The sequence below is a fragment of the Panthera uncia genome (assembly GCF_023721935.1).
Source record: "Panthera uncia isolate 11264 chromosome D3 unlocalized genomic scaffold, Puncia_PCG_1.0 HiC_scaffold_8, whole genome shotgun sequence".
NCBI lineage: Eukaryota > Metazoa > Chordata > Mammalia > Carnivora > Felidae > Panthera > Panthera uncia.
In genome coordinates, this window is record NW_026057586.1 from 21,639,844 (window position 1) to 21,662,039 (window position 22,196).

The following is a 22,196-nucleotide window of genomic DNA, read 5'->3' on the forward strand; positions in this document are numbered from 1 at the left end:
TAATTTTAAATATGACAAGATCTGGAAAGAACTTTTTCAGATTGTCTGGTTATAAAAGGCACTCCAAAAAGCATTAGCCCTCTTCTTTAAAGACAGTTCTTTAATGGGCTTTACCTTATTAAATTATGAAGGAGAATCAAGTGATCTAGACCCTACTGGGAATCTAGAACATTTTCCTACTAAATAATATACTCTCTGTATAGAATAATGGTCTAAAAAGGCATATAAATAGTAATAGTCTATCGGAAGAAGAGCAATATTGGTGGACTTATGCTACTTGATGTCAAGACCAGCTATAAATGTAAAATAATTGAGACAAAATGGTATTAGCATGGGAATAAACAAAGAGATCAATGGAACAGAATAAGGTCCTGAAATAGACACAAACATATATGTCAATTGTCTTCAACAAAGGCACTAAATAATTCAATGAGGAAAGAAGAGTCTTTTAACAAATGATGCTAATAAAACTGAATATCTATACAAAAAAAAGTCTGGCCTCTTCCTCAATCTACATACAAAAATTAATTCAAGATGGGTCACAGAACTAAGTGGAAAAGCTAGCAAAACATAGAAGATGAGCTCCATTCCTTGGGTAAACAAAGCTCCTTTAGGTCATAAGTGGTATCAATACTAAAAGACGGATGCCTATATGGCTCAATCGGTTGGGCTTCTGACTCTTGATTTCAGCTCAGGTCACGATCTCACAGTTTGTGGGTTCAAGCCCTGTGTTGGGCTCTGTGTCATATCAGTACAGAGCCTGCTTAGAGTTCTCTCTCTGTCTCTGTCTCTCTGTCTCTCTCTCTCACTGCCCCTGCCCCATTCACACACTCTATCTCAAAATAAATAAATAAAGTTAAAAAAATAAAAATATATATTAAAAAATACCTTGGACTTCATCAAAATTAGAAAATTCTGCTCATCAAGAGACCCCATTAAGAAGTTGAAAAGGCAAGCCTCAGATTGGAACAAACATTTATAATACAAAATATGATTGGCTTGTTTCCAGAATTTTTTAAAGTGTTTATTTATTTTTGAGACACACACACACACACACACACACACACACAGAGCATGTGCACAAGCAGGGGAGGGACAGAGAGAGAGAAAGAGAATCCCAAGCAGGCTCCACTCTGTCAGTGCAGAGTCTGATGCCAGGCTCAAACTCACGAACCATGAGATCATGACCTAATCTGAAGTCAAGAGCTGGACATTTATCCCACTGAGCCACCCAGGCACCCCTGTTTCCAGATGTTAAAGAATTCTGAGAAATCAATAATTTAAAAGATTAACAACCTAACTTTTGAAAAAAATGGGAAAAATAAAATGTTCAAATGGCCAAGAAACGTATGAAATGATGTTCAACATCTTTAGTTATAAGAGAAACACGCATTAAAGACACAACAACCTATGACTACATACCCCTTAGACTTGCTAAATTAATGAGTCTAACAATACATGTGCAGATTAGGATTGGACAACTGGAACTTTCATACACTGCTGCCGGGAACTTAAATTGGCAAAAACATTTTGGAAAACTGTTTCAAATCCAGTAAGACATTTATCTAAGGTCTTTTTTTAAAAAAAATTTTTAAATGTTTATTTATTTTTGAGAGAGACAGAAAGGCAGAGCATGAGCAGGGGAGGGGCAGAGACAGAGGGAGACACAGAATCCAAAGCAGCCTCCAGGCTCTGAGCTGTCAGCACAGAGCTTGACATGGGGCTTGAACTCACAGACTGCGAGATCATGACCTGAGCTGAAAGTCTGACACTTAACTGACAGAGCTACCCAGGTGCCCCAATATTTATTTAAATTCTGATCCACATCTTCTACCTCCAGATACTTATCCAAGAGGAAGTTTGTGTCAACAAAAGGCTGGTTTAGAATTAGTGTATCAGTTTTCTTTATTATAGCCCAAACTGAACACAATCTAATATTCATAAATAGGAGAATGGACAAACACATTAAGTATACCTTTGCAATGATATTGTACTTAGCAATAAAAAAGAACAAATGACTGTAACATACAACATATAGATGGATCACAAAAACATTATGCTAAGTGAAACAGGCTAGATACAAAAGGGCAAATATGGTATGATTCCATTTATAAGAGGTATCTTACAATAGACAAAATCATAGGGACACAAAGTAGAATAGTAGTTACCAGGAAAAAGGGAATGGGGAGCAATTGCTTAATGGGGATAGAGTTTTTTTTTTGCAGGGGATGATGAAAAGTTCTGGAGACAGAGAGTGGTGGTAATTATACAACTATATGAATGGGCTTAGTGCCAGTGAGTTGTACACGTAAGAATGGTTAAATGGAGAAACTTATGTTATGTGTATTTTACCATAATTAAAAAGTGCCAAATAAATCTGTGTTGGAAGTGGAAGTCCAGTTGTTTCGTTTCAGCATCACTAACTTATCTTACAGCATTGTATAGATACCGTCCTCATCATTCCTTTCAAAAGCAGAAAATGGAAGTCTGCAAGACAAGAATCCACTGAAAGGAACAGGGACTTATTTTTCTAGGGGTTCTTTCCCTTTGTAACTCTGTTCAGACAAAAGAAAAATAATTCTAGGTCCCGCATGCCATTCTAAGAGGTTTAAATTTTCATTAAAGTGAGACAGCAGACAGGCTTTCACAGAAATAATGTGAATCTGTGCCCACATCCAGCAGAGATAATGATTCTTTTAATTATAAGTTAGTGGGCCAAATTCAAAAAGACATGATGGGCAGGCATTAGGTAACTAAATAATAAATAGTAATTGCATTTCTTCCTTTGCATTTTAAAGAGAAAAACACCTGAGAACTTCTACTTGATATTCCTTACACAATGTACCCTCTGTGTCATGAAGTCACTTGAAATAATGTCATTTGATGCCGCACATTGAATAACTTTAAATAACGTCATTAACATTAGGATGAAAAGAATGGAAATTGGCTATCTAGAGGTCATCCTTCCTCATATTTATGAGGTTTGTCAAACAAAAATTATGTGACTCTATCTTTGTTACACATATTTGTCTTATTTAACTAATAAAGTGAATATATTTATAAGGAAGAAGAGAGGAAGAAAGGATCAAACCATATGATTATCAAAAGCTTCAGCTTTAAACCAATCATTATTAAGCACATTGTGTTTTTTCAAGAGATTTATTAAAAGACACCATCAGCTCATTGAGAATTGCTGACTGTGCTTCCTTTCAGTACAGGACAGAGTAAGTACTAGTTTATTTAGGTAGACAGCTGGACTTTGGGTTCCAGGTCTGTTACTAAATTGTTGAGAGATTTAGACTTGTCCATACTTACAAAATGAAGGCCTTGTATTATTTTATCTCTAAAGTTCTTCCAAATATTTCATTAAGTCACTGTTAAAGGGAATAATGGCTTTGTGTAGGGTGTATCTAGATTTGTGTGGTACATCTGACTGAGCTTTTTGAAGACATAAAGGGGGAAAAAAAGGCTTACTGGCCAAAATTACACTTTGAGACTAAAAAGAATGGGAAAAATATTTACTTCACATCTGTGTCTTCTTGCTTTTGTGTTGACACCTGAACTATTCCATATAAAACAATATTTATACTAATCATGCACTTGTAATTTTTTGAAATATTTTTTTAAGTTGTAAGTAAAATCAGATATGATTAGTAGAAAAACTAGGAGGTGAAGCAGGAGAACCATTTTCCTTTTTATCAACTCATTTTGTTGTGACTTTGAGTGAGAATATGATACGATAAATGCATTAACCTTGAAACTACAGGAAGTGAGATAAAATGAGAACCTATAATATTTACCTAAATAAATCAGCTTCAAATAGTTTCTAAAAAGTATATAGAAAAACTGTTTCTTGGTATAATTTTAGTTTGGAAACCCCTGCATGGTAATTGACCTTTTGGATATGGGCAACAATGTGGGCTTTGGTTAAAGTAGAATATCTGAATTTATGCATGACATAGACAAATATAGGGAAAATTAAAGGAGAATTCAACTAATAACTGATATGATAGCTAAATTAAAAGAACTGGAGATTAAAAAAAAAAAAAGAACTGGAGACTATCAACCTAAGGTGAAAAAAATAGTGGCTTAATTACGATCCTTTAGATATGGTATTTCAGCCATTCTAGGATTTCCTCCCATTGTGCTCATTAGCTTGACTTTAGGAACAGGCAAGGGAGTTGACATAAGTAATACGAAATAAATGACAATAGTGTTAAAGCAAAACAAAACAAAATGAAATGAATTCTGAGGGTGCTGAATATGGTTAGTGACGTGATCAACCACAAGGTCCAATTTAACAATGAGAGTGAGATACTGCAGAAAATGATAAATGAATTTGAAAAGATAGGGATCAAGGTGGAAGTGTTTGTGAGGTTCATCAGTTTATTGAGAGTGAAGACAGCAGAGATCAGAAAGGAAAAAGTAACCATTATGTAGGATAGTTTTGAAGTTGAAGGTTTTTAATGAAAGTCCTTTTGAGGGGAAGAAAACAAAGTTATGACATGGTCTGGGGTGGTGGATGAATTAACGTGGGAGGGAAAATCACAGAGAGGGGAGAAGCCAATTGAAGTTGGGTGGTATACCAAATAAACGGACCACAAAATTAACATCTTGCACATTGCCTGACATGTGCCGGGTGTACAACCAGTATTTATTTATTTATTCAACCAGTTGAATAAGTGCATGAAGATTCCAAGCACCTTGAGAGGTTGTTGTAGTGGATTTAACCTGAGATGGAATGTAATAAAAATAAATAAAGAGGTCTTGGATGCAATAAGACAAAGGCTGGCATGAACAGAGTGAGGTAGATGCAGTTTCTGAGCAACATTCATGAAACGCTTAAAGGTTTCAGTGGCGAACCGACTCTATAATCAGTCCACAAGATAGGCCGACCACCCACAACATCAGTGTGACTGTAGATTATGTAAATAATAATGTATGATTGAAGACGAGGAAGGTACCCAAAGGGGATGTTTAATCATCACATGCCATCTGTAAACTGTGCACAGGAGGATAACTTATCAAGTGCAGAGCTGACAAGCAAATGAGAAATATTTGTAGAAACTAAGGATATTTAGCTTGGAGAAGAATCAGGGGAGGAAAGGGGGACTTGACTGACATCTTCAAATGTTTAGAGTCATGCCATAAGAGAAAGTCACTAGATTCACTTGATTTGTTCTTTATAGTCCCAGGGGAAATAATTATGAAAAATGAGTGGAAGTTATAGGGAGATAGAGCAATTCATTTTGAATATAAATTTCTGAAAGTTAGACCTACATATGACAAAAATGCCTGCTTAGAGAGAGGGGAAAATAAGTTCCCTGTCAGCGGAACAGTTCAGGCATGAGCTAGAAGAGGGTTTTATAAACGGGATTTGGATATCAGATGGAAACGGGAGAAGCTGGCTTTTCAGAGACTTTCAGGGTTTATTTTGTGAATCACTAAAATTAAAATTATAGGTTCTAGATAAATTCTTGGTGATCCTGTTGGTTGTTGTTGTTGTGTATGTGGTAGAGAAGAGTATAGATCAGTGAGAGTGGAATGTGACATCCACCTAACATCCTGAGGATTAAATAGAATTTGTGTAAGACATACATTTAAAAGTCTGACTCCAGTTAATACTAACATAAATGTTATTTGCTGGGCTTTGAAAATCAGTCCATCAACTATAAAATTCAGAATTCAAATAAGTCTCAAGTTCATTAAAAAAAATGGCTCCTCAAACCAGTTACATCATTAGTCACAATTCTCTGCAAAGTCAGGCAAAGGAGCACTGATTGTTGGCATTGGGTGAAGACAGGATGTGCTGCATTGCTGAGATACTTCCTTCCTAGTGTATTTCATGGGTGCAGCTATTGATAGTTACAATAAGTATAGATTTCTTTTATCATGTTCCTGTTATGACAGGTACTATTTGATGCACTTTAAAGTTATTATCATTTCTCATCCAAAGAGCTGAGAGCATATTCAGAAGTATATTTCCCAAGAATAGCATCATAACAAAATATTTACTTTAGTTTGAACTAAATCTAATGTGACAGCATGATAGATATATTTCCCTTTGGCTAAAGAGCATCGCTTCCCATCAATGTCAGTTCCTCACAAGACCCACATGTCAGAGAATAAGTGTATTTTCTTATTGATAACATCTGACTCCTGTGCGTGTCACTCTGTCAAGTTGTATCCCATAGTAAAGTTCTTGACATACATGTCCTCCTCGCTATGGAGGAAAAAAGATCAATTCTAAAATCAAAATAGGATTCTAGCAAACACTCTCAGAAAAAGGGACACTTAGTTTTACTCAAGCCAAATCTACATATCTACATACACTTCAAAGAAAATAAGACTTCAAACTACAGGTTGTCACACATGCAGACATCTCCCCAAATCAAGGTATTTAACTATCAGTTATAGAGAGAAGTCACACAAATGACTGATTGAAACAAAATTTTCCTCTGGTGTTCTAAACTGAATATATGGAATTTTTAAATATTTTGTAATCTTTAAGTGAAGATTTTTAAGGCAAGCATTGCTCCCTTTATATATAATCCAAAATAAGGGGAAAATTTCACATGTGTGTATTTAGCTTATCATACTACAATTCAGATAGTTTACCTAAATGATCTAAATTTCAGGTTATTTATTGGTAAGACCTCTGAAGGCATGCCAGTATCTAATTGTTAAATAATTAGATTATTTATTTATAATATATTATAATTAATTAATTAATATAATTAATTAATTATTAATTAATTAATATAATTAATTAATTATTAATTAATTAATATAATTAATTAATTAATGGGTAAATGGCTGAATAACAGACACAAGATTACATGTTATTAGTAAAATTAGATACTGAGGTCCCCTAAGGAAAAAAAAAACAACAGTGTTCTATAAATCTATTAAAAATATGATCATTTCATTTTTAAGAGGTTCAAATAATCCATTACTAAGGAAATGACATATTTATTATAAAGATATTATTAAAGGAAGTGTAATTCTTCTACTTTGGGGGCATCTTCAATTATAAATTAGTGTTAAAGACAAAAGTGTCCATAATAGAGAGTAGGAGAAAGTCTCTAAATTTGCTAAATACTCAGCATGGCTTTACTAGGCAAGATGATCATATTTTAAAGAAGGTGTTTAACATTCATCATAATCATTTCAAATGGATGGACTGCTTTCTGGATTACACACTGAAACAGTAATCTGCTATACAAGTTTCCTGGACAGGAGACCTACTGAATCAGAAGTGTGTGTGGTAGGAGGTGGGGAAGGGATTCTTCATTCTAAACAAGTACCTGCTTTATAGGAATTTTTTTTTAAGTTTATTTACTTATTTTGTGTGAGAGAGAGAGAGAGAGAGAGAGAGAGAGAGAGAGAGAGAGACAGGAGGGGCAGATAGAGGGCAGGAGAGAGAGAATCCCAAGCAGGCTCCCCACTGTCAGCGCAGAGTCCGATCTGGGGCTCAAACTCAAGAACCATGCCCTAAGCCGAAACCAAGAGTAGGACACTTGACTGACTAAGCCACTCAGGCACCCCTAGGACTTTTATGCTCCTTAAAGAGCATAAAGTTTGAGAACTTTAACTCTGAGCCTTCCACTTCTCTCTCCAAGCTGCAACTGTTAGCCTCCACCTTCTGATTCTGTCACACTCAGCTTCCGCTCCAGGACAGCAGGGCAATGAGCAGATGCAGTCCCATCTGTAGCTCACGTTCAGCTTCACAGACCTGGCCTCTTGTCCATCAACCCAGAACATCTCTGACTATATCAAAGTTAAGTATAGTCTAAAAATGTTCCAATCATCCCTATACAATAGGCAAGGGGCAAGCATCCGCCATTATCACAGGTGGAGAAGTTAATTTCTTGTATAAGAACAGAAACTCTATTCGATGTCAGATGCTGTCACTTGTCAGAGTTTCTCATTCATTGCCACTGCTCATGGAGGTGTTGAGGTTTCCTGACTGACAAGCAACCAGGGAGGCCTCTTTTTAAACTGGCAGAGCAGAAGTATCTAGCTAGTCTGTCACGTGGTATATACCCAATGAATATTTATTATTAAGCAAATATATGAATAAATGCATGCACAAATGAATAAACACACACACAAAAATAACACAGGATTATGGAAGAAACAATTTTTAAAATTTTTGTTCCCTTTTCTCTAATAAAACTCCCAAACTAAGAAAGCGTTTGGATTTTTTTTGAACTGGAATGTTTCCTTTCAATGTCATTATATTTGACTTCATCAAGAGAATTATGTACATTAGCATCTAAATGAAAAACAAATATATTTTTTCTTTCTTTGAGGTACAAAAATATCCCTCTCAACTTGGAAATGTTGAAATATAGACATCTCTGTAGAAGTACATGTTGATACTGCAGTCAGGGACATCGACATATATATTCCTTGCAACATTTACATTCATCTATGCATAAAAGATAAAAATCTACAGTCAGCTTCATATTTTAAAATACGAATTTTATTTAAAGTCAGTATGGGGCATTTCTTCACATATAAATCCCTTTTGTGTGTGTCTCTTCAACTTTATCCATGTAAAAATAAAATGGACAACTATCTAGTTAATAGATATTGCCTCTCAGCTAAAACACAAAATGGTTTGCCAAATATATTTCTCTGAAGTATGAGAAATGCTTAGATAGGAGGAACTTGAGTTATTACCAAAAAAAAAAAAAAAAAGAATTTCTTGTTTGCTTTGGAACAAAGGAATTTGTAGAAGACATAAGCAATTTCTCCTAGTTCTATGAAGATTAGATATGTAATATGATCATAAGTTAATTTCCTGAAAATATTAAATTGTTCTACACTTTTTAACCTACTATTACATACTTTTCAATGTATGTGAAAAGTCCATCTCTATTCAATACAATATGTAGAGTATTTTCTTAAAATGTTTAGGAAACACAAGGATAATTACCCTTTTAGATTGTCAACTTCTCGTGGAGAGTTTTCCAGTGGACTGAGTGATGTTTTGGACAGCTTTGGACAATTAATGGAAGCTATCATTTTCTATTTGAAAAAGCAACATAATAAATGTATAAATAAATAGATTTCAGTGTTCAGTGTTATTGAGAGTATATATTCAAATTATGTAATGTTAGTGGGCTTTCTAATGAGATTAAAGTAAAATGACTTCAGGGCAATGATAGAAAAGACTTAGTTTGGTTGCTAAAGCAGCTATATCTGAAAATAATACTCTTATTTAGATAGCTGCACTATTACCTGGGAACATTTGCTCTTGCTCTAGGTTTCTCATCTAATTTATGCCCTTTTGGTTTAGTTTTGTCTATTTTTAAAATTAACATGTTTGCTAATAAAATGTATGGCAAGTGTTCTGATCTGCATTTTCTCTGAGTCTAACATACATCTCCTAATGGTTCTAGACCATTGCTGCTAAAAATCAATCAATCAATCACAAGTTTTATTTTATTGCTAACGAACCTTGAGAGCTGAGGTAAAGCTCTTCTCTGTGATCTCATTTTTTTTTTCCCCTTTCAAAGTTTCATTAATAAGTACACTCTAGAACTAGGAATTCCGGAAAAACCAGAATTGCATTTGGAAATTCCAGAAGTCTTTAAGATTGTATAAATAATTTGGAGAGGTATACAGCTGGGGTGACTACACCTTTATGCACATAAATTTCTATACTAATTTGTAGAAAATACTTGCTTTACATATTTCCTTATCATAAGGTGTTTTTGCTCATCAGGAAAATATTGCTGTGTGTATTGGGAAGAAAGACATCTTTAGAATTTCTTTTCAAGAGATTTAGAAATTCTTTTTAAGAATTTCTTTTTAAGATCAACTTCTAGTTGATAAGTTTATAAATGTTACACTTATTTTCAGAGTTCTTTTTAGATCTCAGGAAATCAGTTAAAAAATGGATATCATCAGTGTGAGAAGAACGTCTGAGTAGTTAGTAGATATTATGTATAGCACCTCTTTTTAGTATTTCCATTCTCATCTCCAGTGTATCAGTTGATCTCACACTAAGAAAGTTTAAGGATTGGATATTGGAAATAAATGCTCTTTTCAAACGATTAGATTTTTAAGGGAAATTGAGATCATTGTTTTGTGATTTCATCTACGATGTGAAAAAAAATATTTATTATATTGGTGCTTTTTTATCCCCTAGTGCACAAATAATTATAAACCACTTGAATGACTTAAACTGTAAACCAAACAGTACAACCTGGTAAGAATTCCATGCATTGCCCGTCAGGTAACTTAACTTGCTAAAGCTTTACTTTGAAGCTTGTATTTAGGAAATTATTGAATTCTCATATGAACACAACTATTAAAACTCTTCAGGAGGCTCTCCTACCTTTAAATCATTATCTATGAATTGACACTTAGAAAATAAGCATATTATGTGTTAGTTTTAAAAGGTAGCAGATGCAAGGTCACACAGCTCCTCAGGCGTTTTTTTAGGCTCATCAGGGAGAAATACATGGTTGCAAGAAATAGAATCTTGCAGGTAGGTTCAGCCCAGGAGAAAGTGGGAATCCAGGGGCATGTCTTTTTGAATCCCCTTCTTAAAAGGTCTCCTGTCTTGACACTTACACCCACCTCTTTCCATGGTTTCCACACCTAGTTCTGTTGTTCACTGGATGGGTGAACTCATCTTCCAGCTTCTGATCTAGACCTTACCTTCTTCATGGGAACTAATCCCATTGAGAAACTAAACTATTTGAAGTCAAAGCTTATTTTGAATTCCTTCTCTTACAAGGCCCTATATATAGGAGAAAGTGGCCAAATGACCAACAACCCTAGCCAAGGTTCAAATCTTAGTGCTGTCACTTCCTCCCTGTGTGGCAACATGGCTCATTACCGAGCCTCTCTAAATCTCTGGTCTCTCTGGAAAAATGGAGATATTGATACAGTCCACTGACTTAAACCACTTTTTCATTATCCATCACCCCTGCTCCTATACCCTCTTTTTCTGCCTTAGCTTTGAAGAAGTGAGTTTTCTTTTTAATGACTCCCTGGCAAAACCTCTTAAGTCACTCTCTCTCTTCTCCCGAGGCAAACTCCAAACAAAATAAAACCCAACTATCTGCCTACCCCAGGCCAGCAACCAAGCAACCACCCTGGAGAGAGGAAAACAAACACAATTGTGTTGGCTAATTTCACTTTAAATTCATGACAACAAATCTCAAATGGTCAGGCCACACACACTGCTCAGCAATTATAATTTCATGTACTTTATGATTCTCTTTTCTACAGCCTGAAATAACTATTTCTCATCGTGTCCCCCGTCTTCAAACTCTCAATACTTGATCCTTCAAGACTTCACACGTTGGTGAAGATCTTTTGTTCTACTTCTCCTCTTGCCTCCAAAATGATATAATCGCATCCACACCCACTCCCTCTGCCTTCGCTCACCTTACCAACACTGAAGCATTGACTCCCCTCCGCCTACATGCTGGATCCTCTACCTTCTTGCCTACATGAAAGATTGCAGTCTTGCAATTTTCCACTCTTTCTGTTGCATCACTAATTTTCCCCTCTATGCTGCATTACTTGCAAAAGTTGCAGTATCCCTTATGTTGAAAAAGGAAACAACAACAGTAAATAAATAAAACAAGCAGTGAAACCTCTTTCAAGCCTACCACGCCCTAAAGTTACCATTCATTTCCTGTTGCACTGCAGAACAAAACTCCACAAAAACATCATCTGCGGTCACGCTCTGCAGTACCCTCGCCTTTCTCTCCATTTTCATGCTCCCTCCCCAGTGGTCGCATTGCCATCATTATTTTACTGTATTTTTCATCAGCACTGACATAGTTGGCAGCACTCTATCTTCTGTGACACCATCCCTCTTTGTTTTCTCTTACCACTCTTGCTCCTTCTCATCTGTCCAATCACTAAATGTGCAGTGTTCCAAGATTCAGCCATTTGGTTTTCTAACTATAATCTCTCCCTAGGTGTCATTGATATGACAGTGACTCCTAAATTTATATATCCTGTCATGACCTGTCATCAGACCTCTGGTCTCATATGCCTGATTGTCTACATGATTGACATCCCTAATTGTATGTCCAGTACTTATCTCAAATTCAAAATGTCCAAAAACTAATTGATTGTTCCCTCTAAACCAATCTTTTTCTGCACTCATCCTTATCTCATTAAACAGCCCCACAGTGCACTCATTTCCTGTAGCAAAGATCTAGTCTCTATCTTTGATCCTTCTCTTTCCCCTGTCGTTTATATCCAATCCATTAGCCAATCTTATTGGTTCTAAATGCAACACACATCATGATTTTTTCCATTTCTCTCTTCATCGGCTGTAATGACTCCCAGGTCCCAGCTACAATCATCTCATACAGATTACTCAATTGTCTCCTAAACGGTGTCCCTGCTTCTACTCTGCCCATCCTCAATAATTTTCCTCACAGCAGCCAATGTGATCTTTTAAAAAGAGATCCCTCCCCTTTCAAAACTCTTTTCATCATCCACAGAATGAAATTCTAATTTTCACCATGCCCTATAAAGCCCCACACGATCTGGCTGTGACCCAGAGATCTGTGATCCATGCATATGACTGTTATTTCAATCATGCACGGACGGTTCCCCTGCCAAGGCTTTTGAACTAGCTATGAGCTTTATGTGGAATGCCTTATCCTAAATGTGCAACAAACAAACAAACAAACAAAAAAACTGGCCGTTTTCATATTCTTGAATTCAACACGTGTCACTTTCTTAAAAGGCTTTTCCTTGAAATCTGATTTAAATTTGGTGCTTCTCTATCATATTATTGTGTTTAGTTTTCTTCACATAACTTATTCTTGTGTTAATTGTTCAATCCTTTGTTTGCTTATTAACCTGCCTCCTTGTATTTGAATTTACGCAAGCTCCAGGAAAAGAGGAGATTGGCTGCCTTCGTTGTAGCTTTTCCAGTAATAAGCTCAGTTCAAAGTTAATATTCCAGTAATAAGTTTAACAACTAGAACTTATAGGGTTATTATAAAAGAATTAAATAAAATAGTATTTTAAGTGGTTAGCGCCTTGCCAGGCACAGAATACCTGCTGAAAAGTTAGTTACTGGCATTATTATTGTTAGAATTAGGTGCTCCTTAAATATGTATCAAAATGTTAATTAAAATAACTCATGCTAATGTCTTAAATATTTCAGATGAAGGATTTGTATTTTAACAGTTGTTTTCTAAGGTAATCAATATTTTAAGCTAGACAAGTAAATTAAGTTTTTTGCATGTAAGTGAATGTTTCAACATCTCTAAATTCAAATCACTACTGGTAGGACTGAATCTATTCATGTCCTCTAACTAATCAACCATTCCAACCATAAGGGCAACTTCCTTGAACTAAATTAAAATCAGAGATCTTATCACTAGACCTAGGTTCATTTAATTTAGGCCCATTATTAAACCTCCCACTTTTCAAAAATGTATGACTTGAGGGAAATCTCATTAAACTTCATGGGGAGGCTAAAGTGAGCTTTGCCTTCAGAGTCAACCAGAAATGGAGCCATTAGAAATGTGTGTGATGAAGTACAAATTACAAGGTGATATTAAAGTGGGGCTAGAACTCCCAAGAGGGTGGTATTTTACCATATGTTTTAGTCTGTTTCTCCAAATCCTTTCTGCAGGTATCCTAGATGGCAGTAATGAGAATAAATTTGGAAAGAACAAAATACAATAACTCTCAAACACACAACAAAAAATGATACATGTAAGTATTTGAAACATTCTAGAAAATGTTTTTGTAATCCTGTTTACATTATAAAAAGTTTATATAGATGTGGAGATTTTTTTGAGAGAGAGAGAGACAGAGACAGAGAGAGAGAAAAAGAGAACAAGTGCATGTGTGTGGTATGGAGGGGCAGAGAGAGAGAGGGAGAGAGACAGAGAATCCCAAGTAGGCTGTCAGCCTGGAGTCCAATATGGGGCTTGAACCTTATGAACCCTGAGATCATGATCTGAGCTGAAATCAAGAGTCAGATGCTTAACCAACTGAGCCACCCAGGCACCCCTAGATATGGAGATTTAATCATGCCTCTAATTTATTCAAATCCTGTCAGAGAAGTCATGGGTCACTCTCAACTCCATATTCCATAGTTATGCACATAGGCACTTTGTAAAGACTCTTCCTAGATTTGCTTCTAGTTTTTTTTTATAAATTTAGTTTTTCTTCTTTTTATACTTAATTTATAGTTTTACTTTATTTTATTTTTTAAGTGTATTTATTTTTGAGAGAGACAGTGACACCACAAGTGGGGAAGGGACAAAGAGCAAGAGAGAAAGAAAATCTCCACTCTGAATTGGAGCCCAACACAGGGCTGAATCTCCTGACCGTGAGATCATGACCTGAGTCAAAATCAAGAGTCAGTTGCCTAACCAACCAAGCCACCTGGCACCCCTATATTTTTATTTTAAATTAATTTTGTGGGGATGAGTTAGCTCAACTTATGGACTACATAGTTGTTTGGAATGTGTATGATATTACCAAGATAAGTAACATGGAAAAGTTTTAAAGATAGTGTTTAGTATAAAAGGCATCTATAAAGAAATCATTTGACCAAAACAGAGTTAAATACTTTTCACAGCCTTTAGTATCTCTAATAGGGGACTTATATTTCACACAACTTTTAAACCATACATCATTGCTGGGGAAAGTATCATGAGTCAGTACTCTCCAAGAACAGCTCTGAGAGAATGAGTGATAGTGTGATACGAAGATATGTTTTGAGTTTATGGTGTATTCTCTTATTCAGCTTATTTACAGAATGTATTTAAATTGGCATGGTGCATTTAAATTATTTAAAAATTGGCTATTTATTTATTTTTACTCTCCTAATATCCTTCCCATCAGAGTTTATCCATTCACTGTGTTTTCACTAGGGAAAAAAAAAAAGATGGAAACTGTTGATTTATTGGAACTCCAAAAGAAAATCAAAGGATCAATTTAGCTACTGGTTTACTAGCTAAATTGTGATGGGATATGAAATTGATCCTGGTGACCAAATCATGTTTTCAGAGTCATTCCAGAACAATCCCATGCACCTATTTCCGGTTCCTTATTATTAACTATGCCAGTTGGTTTTGTTAGTACATTTTTAAAAAATTATTCATAAACGTGGGACCTTGGAAACAGAAGTATTCTGAAAGCAGTATCAATAGTGGAAGTGAGGTATTTCTTCCCAGCCAATTAAAGCATCTGCCTATATTCTTCACTACTATGATTCATTAGATCCTTCATTTCCCTGCGAAGATATAAAACTTTAAGAGTGTTCTCATTTCTCTATTAAGATAAAGTAAAAGGCAATCACATTTCTTTTCATGAATCAGTCCTCTCATTTTTTTATAAAACAAGTCAGGTGGCAGAAAGCAGTATGGTAGTTGGCAGGGCCTTGGAGAAAGGGGAGAAATGGGCCATTATTATTTAATGGGGAAAGTTTCAATTTGAGGAGATAAAAAGCATTCTGGGAGTGGATGGTGGTGATGATCTCACATTGATATAAATGTACTTATGTCACTTACCATACACTTAAAAATTGTTAAAATGGTAAATTTTATGTTATATGTATTTTACTACAATAAAATGTATCTTTTTTTAATGTAAGCAGGATAACAGATATCTGAAGATGGGTTCCTTCCAAATTACAGACCAAATAGTTATATTCTTGAGGGATTTCTCATGAATTATTTCATGTTGTCTGATTTTAACACAACATTAAAACTTATAGTGAGTATATTCTACAAATTCTAGGCAAAAACAGAAAGGCTAGACTATAAGAAATACTAGAAAACATTGTCTTCCTTATAGTTAGGCTCCTACCCTCATACCCTTCCCAAGACCATTTCAGTCACATTATCTATGCTCAAAGAACACTCATGTAATGCATCAGTGAAGAATAACTGAAATAAATATAAGAGATCTATATCCATTTGAATTGAATTGATGAATAACTGGACCACACACTATAATCAAGCAGAAATTCTCTGTGTATTATGATTAAAAACCCCAGTGTGAAGTTTGGAATGTAAACATTATTGTAAATACCAGTTTCTAATTTATCTTTGCATGGTATGAATCACCTAAGGTCTCCTATATGTCCTCTGTCTCCACATTAAATGCATTTCAGAAACCAACTGTATTTGTTGGAGGAGGACTCAGAGCTCTGGCTCCAAATAACTCAGTGGCCAAAGTGTATTTTATGAAGGATTTAGGATGACAGGGAGCGAAACAAACAAAAAGTTTGTGTTCATGAGATATCTGAGACTTATGCCTATGTGCAACATACAAGGGGGAGATCAGCATTCACAGGAAGCATGGTCAGACTGAAGAACAGGATCTAGAACACCAGTGTGAGCAGTATGTTTTCAGGGGAGATGAGATACAGCAGAGAGTGGTACGAATTTAAGTGCCCTGTGGACAGCCAAGAGAAGAAACCTTAAATCGGGGCCGGGGTGGGGGTGGGGGGGTGCACAGAGGATCTGCAAATAAATATTATAACTCACACCAGCTCTTTGTTTTTCATTCTTCCTCTTTCCCCTTTCCTAACTTTTACAATTTCCATCACAGTCCCTAACAAGTGGGTATCCCAGTTGGGAGTCAAACGCAAATGACTCATTCAGCTGTCCACCTAACTACCAAGTTCTGTTGATAAGAGAACCAGTCCAATGACAGGAAACAGAGACCTTAGTCAAACTCATTCTGTCACAGCACATCTTCAGAAGCAGACCCCTCTGAGGTTACCCAGTGACACAGCACTTAGATTATCTCCACGTCACTTTTTGTTTTGTTTTTCAAGAAAGAAAAGAAAGGAAGAAAAAGAGAAAAGAAAGAAAAAAGATGTTAAAATATCTGGGGCAAAAATGATCAGTATGTTTTCTGGAGTTGGGAATTGCTGTTTTAATTCTCCCTTTGGGTAGTGTTTAAGTAAAGGGATTTGAATGATCAGTAAACTAATTTTCAAGTTACTTAAGCATGCCAAAATATGCTGACACACAGGGGAGTGAGGAACTAAGACACAAGAAGACACCAGTCCCTTTTCTACTGTTGCAATTAAGACATCACACACATTATCAAACAGTGAGTGACTAACTGGGTATTAGCTTTTGGAATGCAAAAAAAAAAAAAATTACATCCACATAGATGTATCTGGTATCCAAGGATAAGAATTTCAACACTAGAGAGGTGCAATGATATAATGAGAGGAAATCACTATTACACATTAAAAAAAAACCTCAACCTGAACAAGAATCCATGCCTGATGATATACTGGATTTTGTTTATTTTTTTATTTCATTCTTTGTAACCAGCCTATAGTCTCAGTCAATAAATATCTGAACACATGTGAATTGAGGCCAGTATACTTTAATCAATATACTTGTGCAATTTTCTCTAATTCTGTAAAGATAAAATGATTGAGAAAAGGCCTAACAAGTGATATTTCAGTAATAGATGTTTGGAGCCATACAAGATTTTAGAGATTGTCTCGCCAACCCACCCATGTTAACAGTGAGAAAATAATGTCAACTTTGAGGACTTACAACAGATCAAATTTGGTTAGATTAAAAGTGAATTTTCTCTCATATGTTTCCCTATTAAACTATGAATTCCATGAAGGCAGAGACTGGATATGTATAGTAGGTGTATATGCAGTGTGTATGTATGTATAAATGCATGTGTGTATGTATACAGTATATTGTAGATATATCATAAGTACACAGTAAATGTTGAATGAATCGATGAAACTAATCTTGACTTTCTAAGATCTCAAAGAGCTAGCACCAGGGCCCAGCATCCTGAATCCTAGCATTCTCTAAATGTTCTTATTCTCAGAACTTTTGTATTGGAACATAGGAAAATGGTTAAGTACCAACATAAGCCCTTCCAAGACTATACAAATTTAGGCTTTATATTCTAGCCAACTAATTAAGTTGCAATATTTATTTCTTCAGGGGCTCCAGGGTGGCTCAGTCATTTGAGCGTCTGGCTTCAGCTGAGGTCATGATCTCATGGTTTGTGAGTTTGAGCCCCGCGTTGGGCTCTGTGCTGACAGCTCAGAGCCTGGAGCCTGTTTCAGATTCTGTGTCTCCCTCTCTCTCTGCTCCTCCCCCACTCATGCTCGCGCTCTCTCTATCTCTCTCTCTCTCTCTCTCTAAAATAAATAAGCATTAAAAAATTTTTAAAAAAATTTACTTCTTCAAATAATAATTGAATTTCAAAGCAAAATCTTAAGAAAATTATTATAAAGTTTTCCCAATAAAACAGTTACATTTTAAAGTCCATAGTGTAAACCATTATTTTCTCTTTTTAAATGAAGATGTTATTTCTTGTAAAGAAATTTTAGTATGAGAAATAACCACACAATCATGACTCATTATTACCTAAAATCTAGTATCTATAGGTAAAGCCATTTCTTCAGAACAAAATTTGTGTTCATTGTTAGCTTGCAGAAAGAGAATCAAATCTGTTCTATGATTATAGCTTTATAAAGGTAATCTGCTGTATGGGGGTTTTAAGGACAATAAAGTAACATAATTTCTTTTGGTTCTTTTATCTAAATGTGTAAGAACCTTACTATTGACATAACCTAAAACAGGATTTCTCAGTCCTATTGGCTTACTGGGAGCCAGAACCTTAACAAGTACCTCTAAATGGTCATTTTATACCTATAGTGAATTTTCAGTTTTATGTACAGAAATGCTAACCATCAGGGCACCTAGGTGGCTCAGTCAGTTAAGCATCTGACTTCATCTCAGGTCATGATCTCATGATTTGTGAGTTTGAGTCCCACGTGTGCAGAGCCTGCCTGGGATTCTCTCTCTCCCTCTCTTTGCCTCTCCCCCACACATGTGTGCATGTTCTCTATCTCTCTCAAAATAAATAAACCTAAAAAAGAAAGAAATCCTAGCCATCTGTGTGCACAGATATTAACACCACCAGTCAATTCTCATTGACTGTCAGTAAAAAAATGAGTTATGTTCAGTAATTGCAATGTTATATAGAATAAAAAATTTTAAATATAGCTCTGTTCCTTCTATATTAAATAGAAATCTCAAGTAAAATGAATGACATAAATGTTTAATTCTTTTAGTTTAAAGATAATAATACTACTTACATAACTAAAATATTCCTTTTTAAATAAATTTTGTTTCTTAAAATGGCAATAGTCAGGGGTAAATATTAATATATTTGAGAACTTTTCTTTTGTTTCAAACATAAGAACATCAAAATATAATATTGTTTTTGTCTTTTTCCTCATCATCATCGGGAATAAAAACAAAACAAAAGTGTTTTTGCCATCTAGTTTCTTTCTCCTTCGTAACAATCCAAGAATAATCCAAATTCATAATTTATATTTCCATAAAAGCTAGGAAATAAGATAACAAAGAGAAGGAGAGGCTTTCCAGTGCCTGGGCCTGCTGTATTCATTCTAAAAAGCTAATGAACAAGTTAAGTTTTCTAGCAGTGCAATGTTCCAGATATAACCACAAGAGGATAGAAACAGGAGTGCTTATATTTGGTCGTTGCAAGCATTGCATATTATAGAAAAGGACAGGTTGGGATATTTGTATACACATATAGAGATCAGTTGAAAATCCAATTTTGTGAAACAGGAATTCCCCTTTGAGGGAGGTAAAAAAAAAATCCATATTTAAATGTAGTCAGCATCCAAGGTCATTCAATAATGCCTTCTTCACATTTCAGAAGAAAACATTCATCTTTTACTAGAGTAGACTGTATGGAATAAGAGCACACATACATACACATAAATAGCTTGTATCAATTTCTATGTTCTGTCTTGGAGGAAAGATGTGAGGCAGGTGAGAACTCTGATAAAAATAAGTAATTAAAACAATAGAATCAAAATGTGTTTTCCAAATTTCACTCATTAACAACCTACAATAATTGTAAAAATCTACTTGACTATGATTTGGCATTCTCTTAATTTGAATGGTGCATCTGTAAAACATTTAATGTTGGTGCCAATAAAAATATAGTTTTTAGGGAATACTTATCTCTGGTTATTTTCCTTTAGCTTTTTTTTTTTTTTTTCTAAGTTCACTTATTTTACTTCTTCTAATTTTAAACTTGTTTTACTAGTTCTTACCCAATATAGGGACTAAAAATAAAAGAGGCTAACAATTTTAGAGACATTTCACCTGTTCCAAAAGACAAATTTATTTGACAGAGGCAAATCTGCTCAAAGTCACAAAACAGGGCTTCATCAGAGATTTCTGCAAAATTTGGCAAGGAATTGTACGTTGAGGGAAGTAATAGCTACTGACACAAGGTTAGAACCTATGTATATGTTATATTACTACTTCCTCATGATAAATCAATAAGGAAAGCATTAACATTCAAATTACATGAGTATAGAAACTGAGGTTTGTTGAGGTTAGAGACTTTTCTAAGATCACATACAGGTATTAAAAGAGAAAGCTAGGATAAAAACTAGAGTATGACTTTCTCTAAGACTCCTATAATTTCCCTGCTGTCTTCCAGAGCTTAGACACCAGTTAGGCTGCCCCCCCCCACCCCGCCTCCACTCAGTGAGGTTCAGGGATAGTGAAATTATTTCCCTGAGAGCACACAACCAAGTGATGAAAGAGTCAAGCCAAACCAATCCTTGTTTGCTTCACTGTACTATATGCCTTTAGCTGATTTTCAAACCCAAGGCACACTTGAAATAAGGAGATGTTTCTAGCAAACTGATTTCTGGCATTAGGTTCCTTATCTTCAGCTATACCTAGCTTACTTTAAGTCCATTTGAAAGTTATATCAACTTTCCAGGCCAGGAAAACACTAACCAATGGATAACACTGTTTCATAAATGTAACCTTATTGGACCTCAAGAAGGGCCTTCAATGTATATATTTACAAGTAAAAAATAGAGATTATGATAAAATATTCCATTCTAACTAATCTGTCAGGAAACAAAGTCTCTATTCCACCTCTCTCAATGTGAAGACGTTCATTTCTTCATTCAAGTGCTCTAACACATTATGTCCTATGTAGTCACTATAGGTAAATGGACATCTTTGTTTCCTGATGGAATAGACTTTAATCACTGTCACATTCATAAAACTATGTGCTGTTAGTAAACAAATGTTTCCTTTAATTAATTCAAGTGTGGTTGAAGAAGATGCGGAATCAATGCCACTCACTCCCTGTGCTGTTCTGGAACATTTCTTCACATGGAAACCACCCTGCCTCCCAAGAAGGTGAATGAATGGGTAAGTGAAAATTACATATGTAAGTACTGAAATAGTGAAACTTTCCATGACTTACCCTTGAATTAACTACTTCCAGGGAGACGTTCTGAGGCGGGGCACTTGGCACTAAAAGGAATAAAACAAGGTGAGATGGTTACTGCCAAAGTCATAAAAGAGAAACAACAACCCTCTGTGAAAAGAGAAAGCATGACTTTCACAGTTCATGATGATAATTAGGTAGGCTGATCCAGGTGGCACTTCAAAATTTTCCTGGAGAGATGGAAAATAACTGCATCTGTTTATTTGTTCTCACTTGGTAGGCCAGTTATCCATATAGGGAGCCCCCAAAACTGTTTGGTAAGAGAGCACCTGCCGTGATACCAAAGACTGCCATTTAATTACAGCTTTCTTATTATTACCTTCCCAGAGAAGCCAATAAAAACACACCGGAGATTTCCTGGAGTGGTTTTAAAGGCTTAAGATGTTGTGCATTTCAGGATCTGCATGGTTTTATTATAAAATATGTCATTCTAATGGTCACTCTTGTTGCTTAATCCCCTTAATGCAATCTTTATTATCTCTTAAAAAGAGAAAAGATGAAATACATCCCTCTTTTTATCTGTATGTAATTAAACCTATGTGTCACAGATGCAAGCAAGTTATCAAATAACATTCGGTGAGTCAATTCCAGGAACAAAAAAAGCAGTTTATTTTTCTTTGCAGATTTTCTGTTTTTTTTTCTCTTGCTTGCATTTTGATTGCCCGATTCTTTCATGGGAAAAGGAAGAATATATACAAATTTCTTTATAATACTTGTAATAAATATTTACTATATCAAAAAGTGAATATTCTATCGTGTGAAAAATTCAAAGACAACCATTCTCTGAACAGCTATTATGTGTAAGACACTATCCTAGATGTCTTGGATAAATCATAAACAATGTTTTTTGCCCCCCAAAAGAAATAGAAGTAGCATTCAAT

The 22,196-nt window shown here is 35.2% G+C and overlaps 1 protein-coding gene across 1 annotated transcript in view; it reads right to left on the reverse strand.

The window, feature by feature from the left end:
• The window catches only part of LOC125914297 (netrin receptor DCC-like), a 159,102-nt gene that overhangs the window by 130,423 nt on the left and 6,483 nt on the right, over positions 1-22,196 (reverse strand). Inside the window, exon 3 of the mRNA XM_049619554.1 lies at positions 21,292-21,341. Coding sequence (XP_049475511.1) covers positions 21,292-21,341 — 50 coding nt within the window. The remainder of the gene's footprint in view (positions 1-21,291; positions 21,342-22,196) is intronic.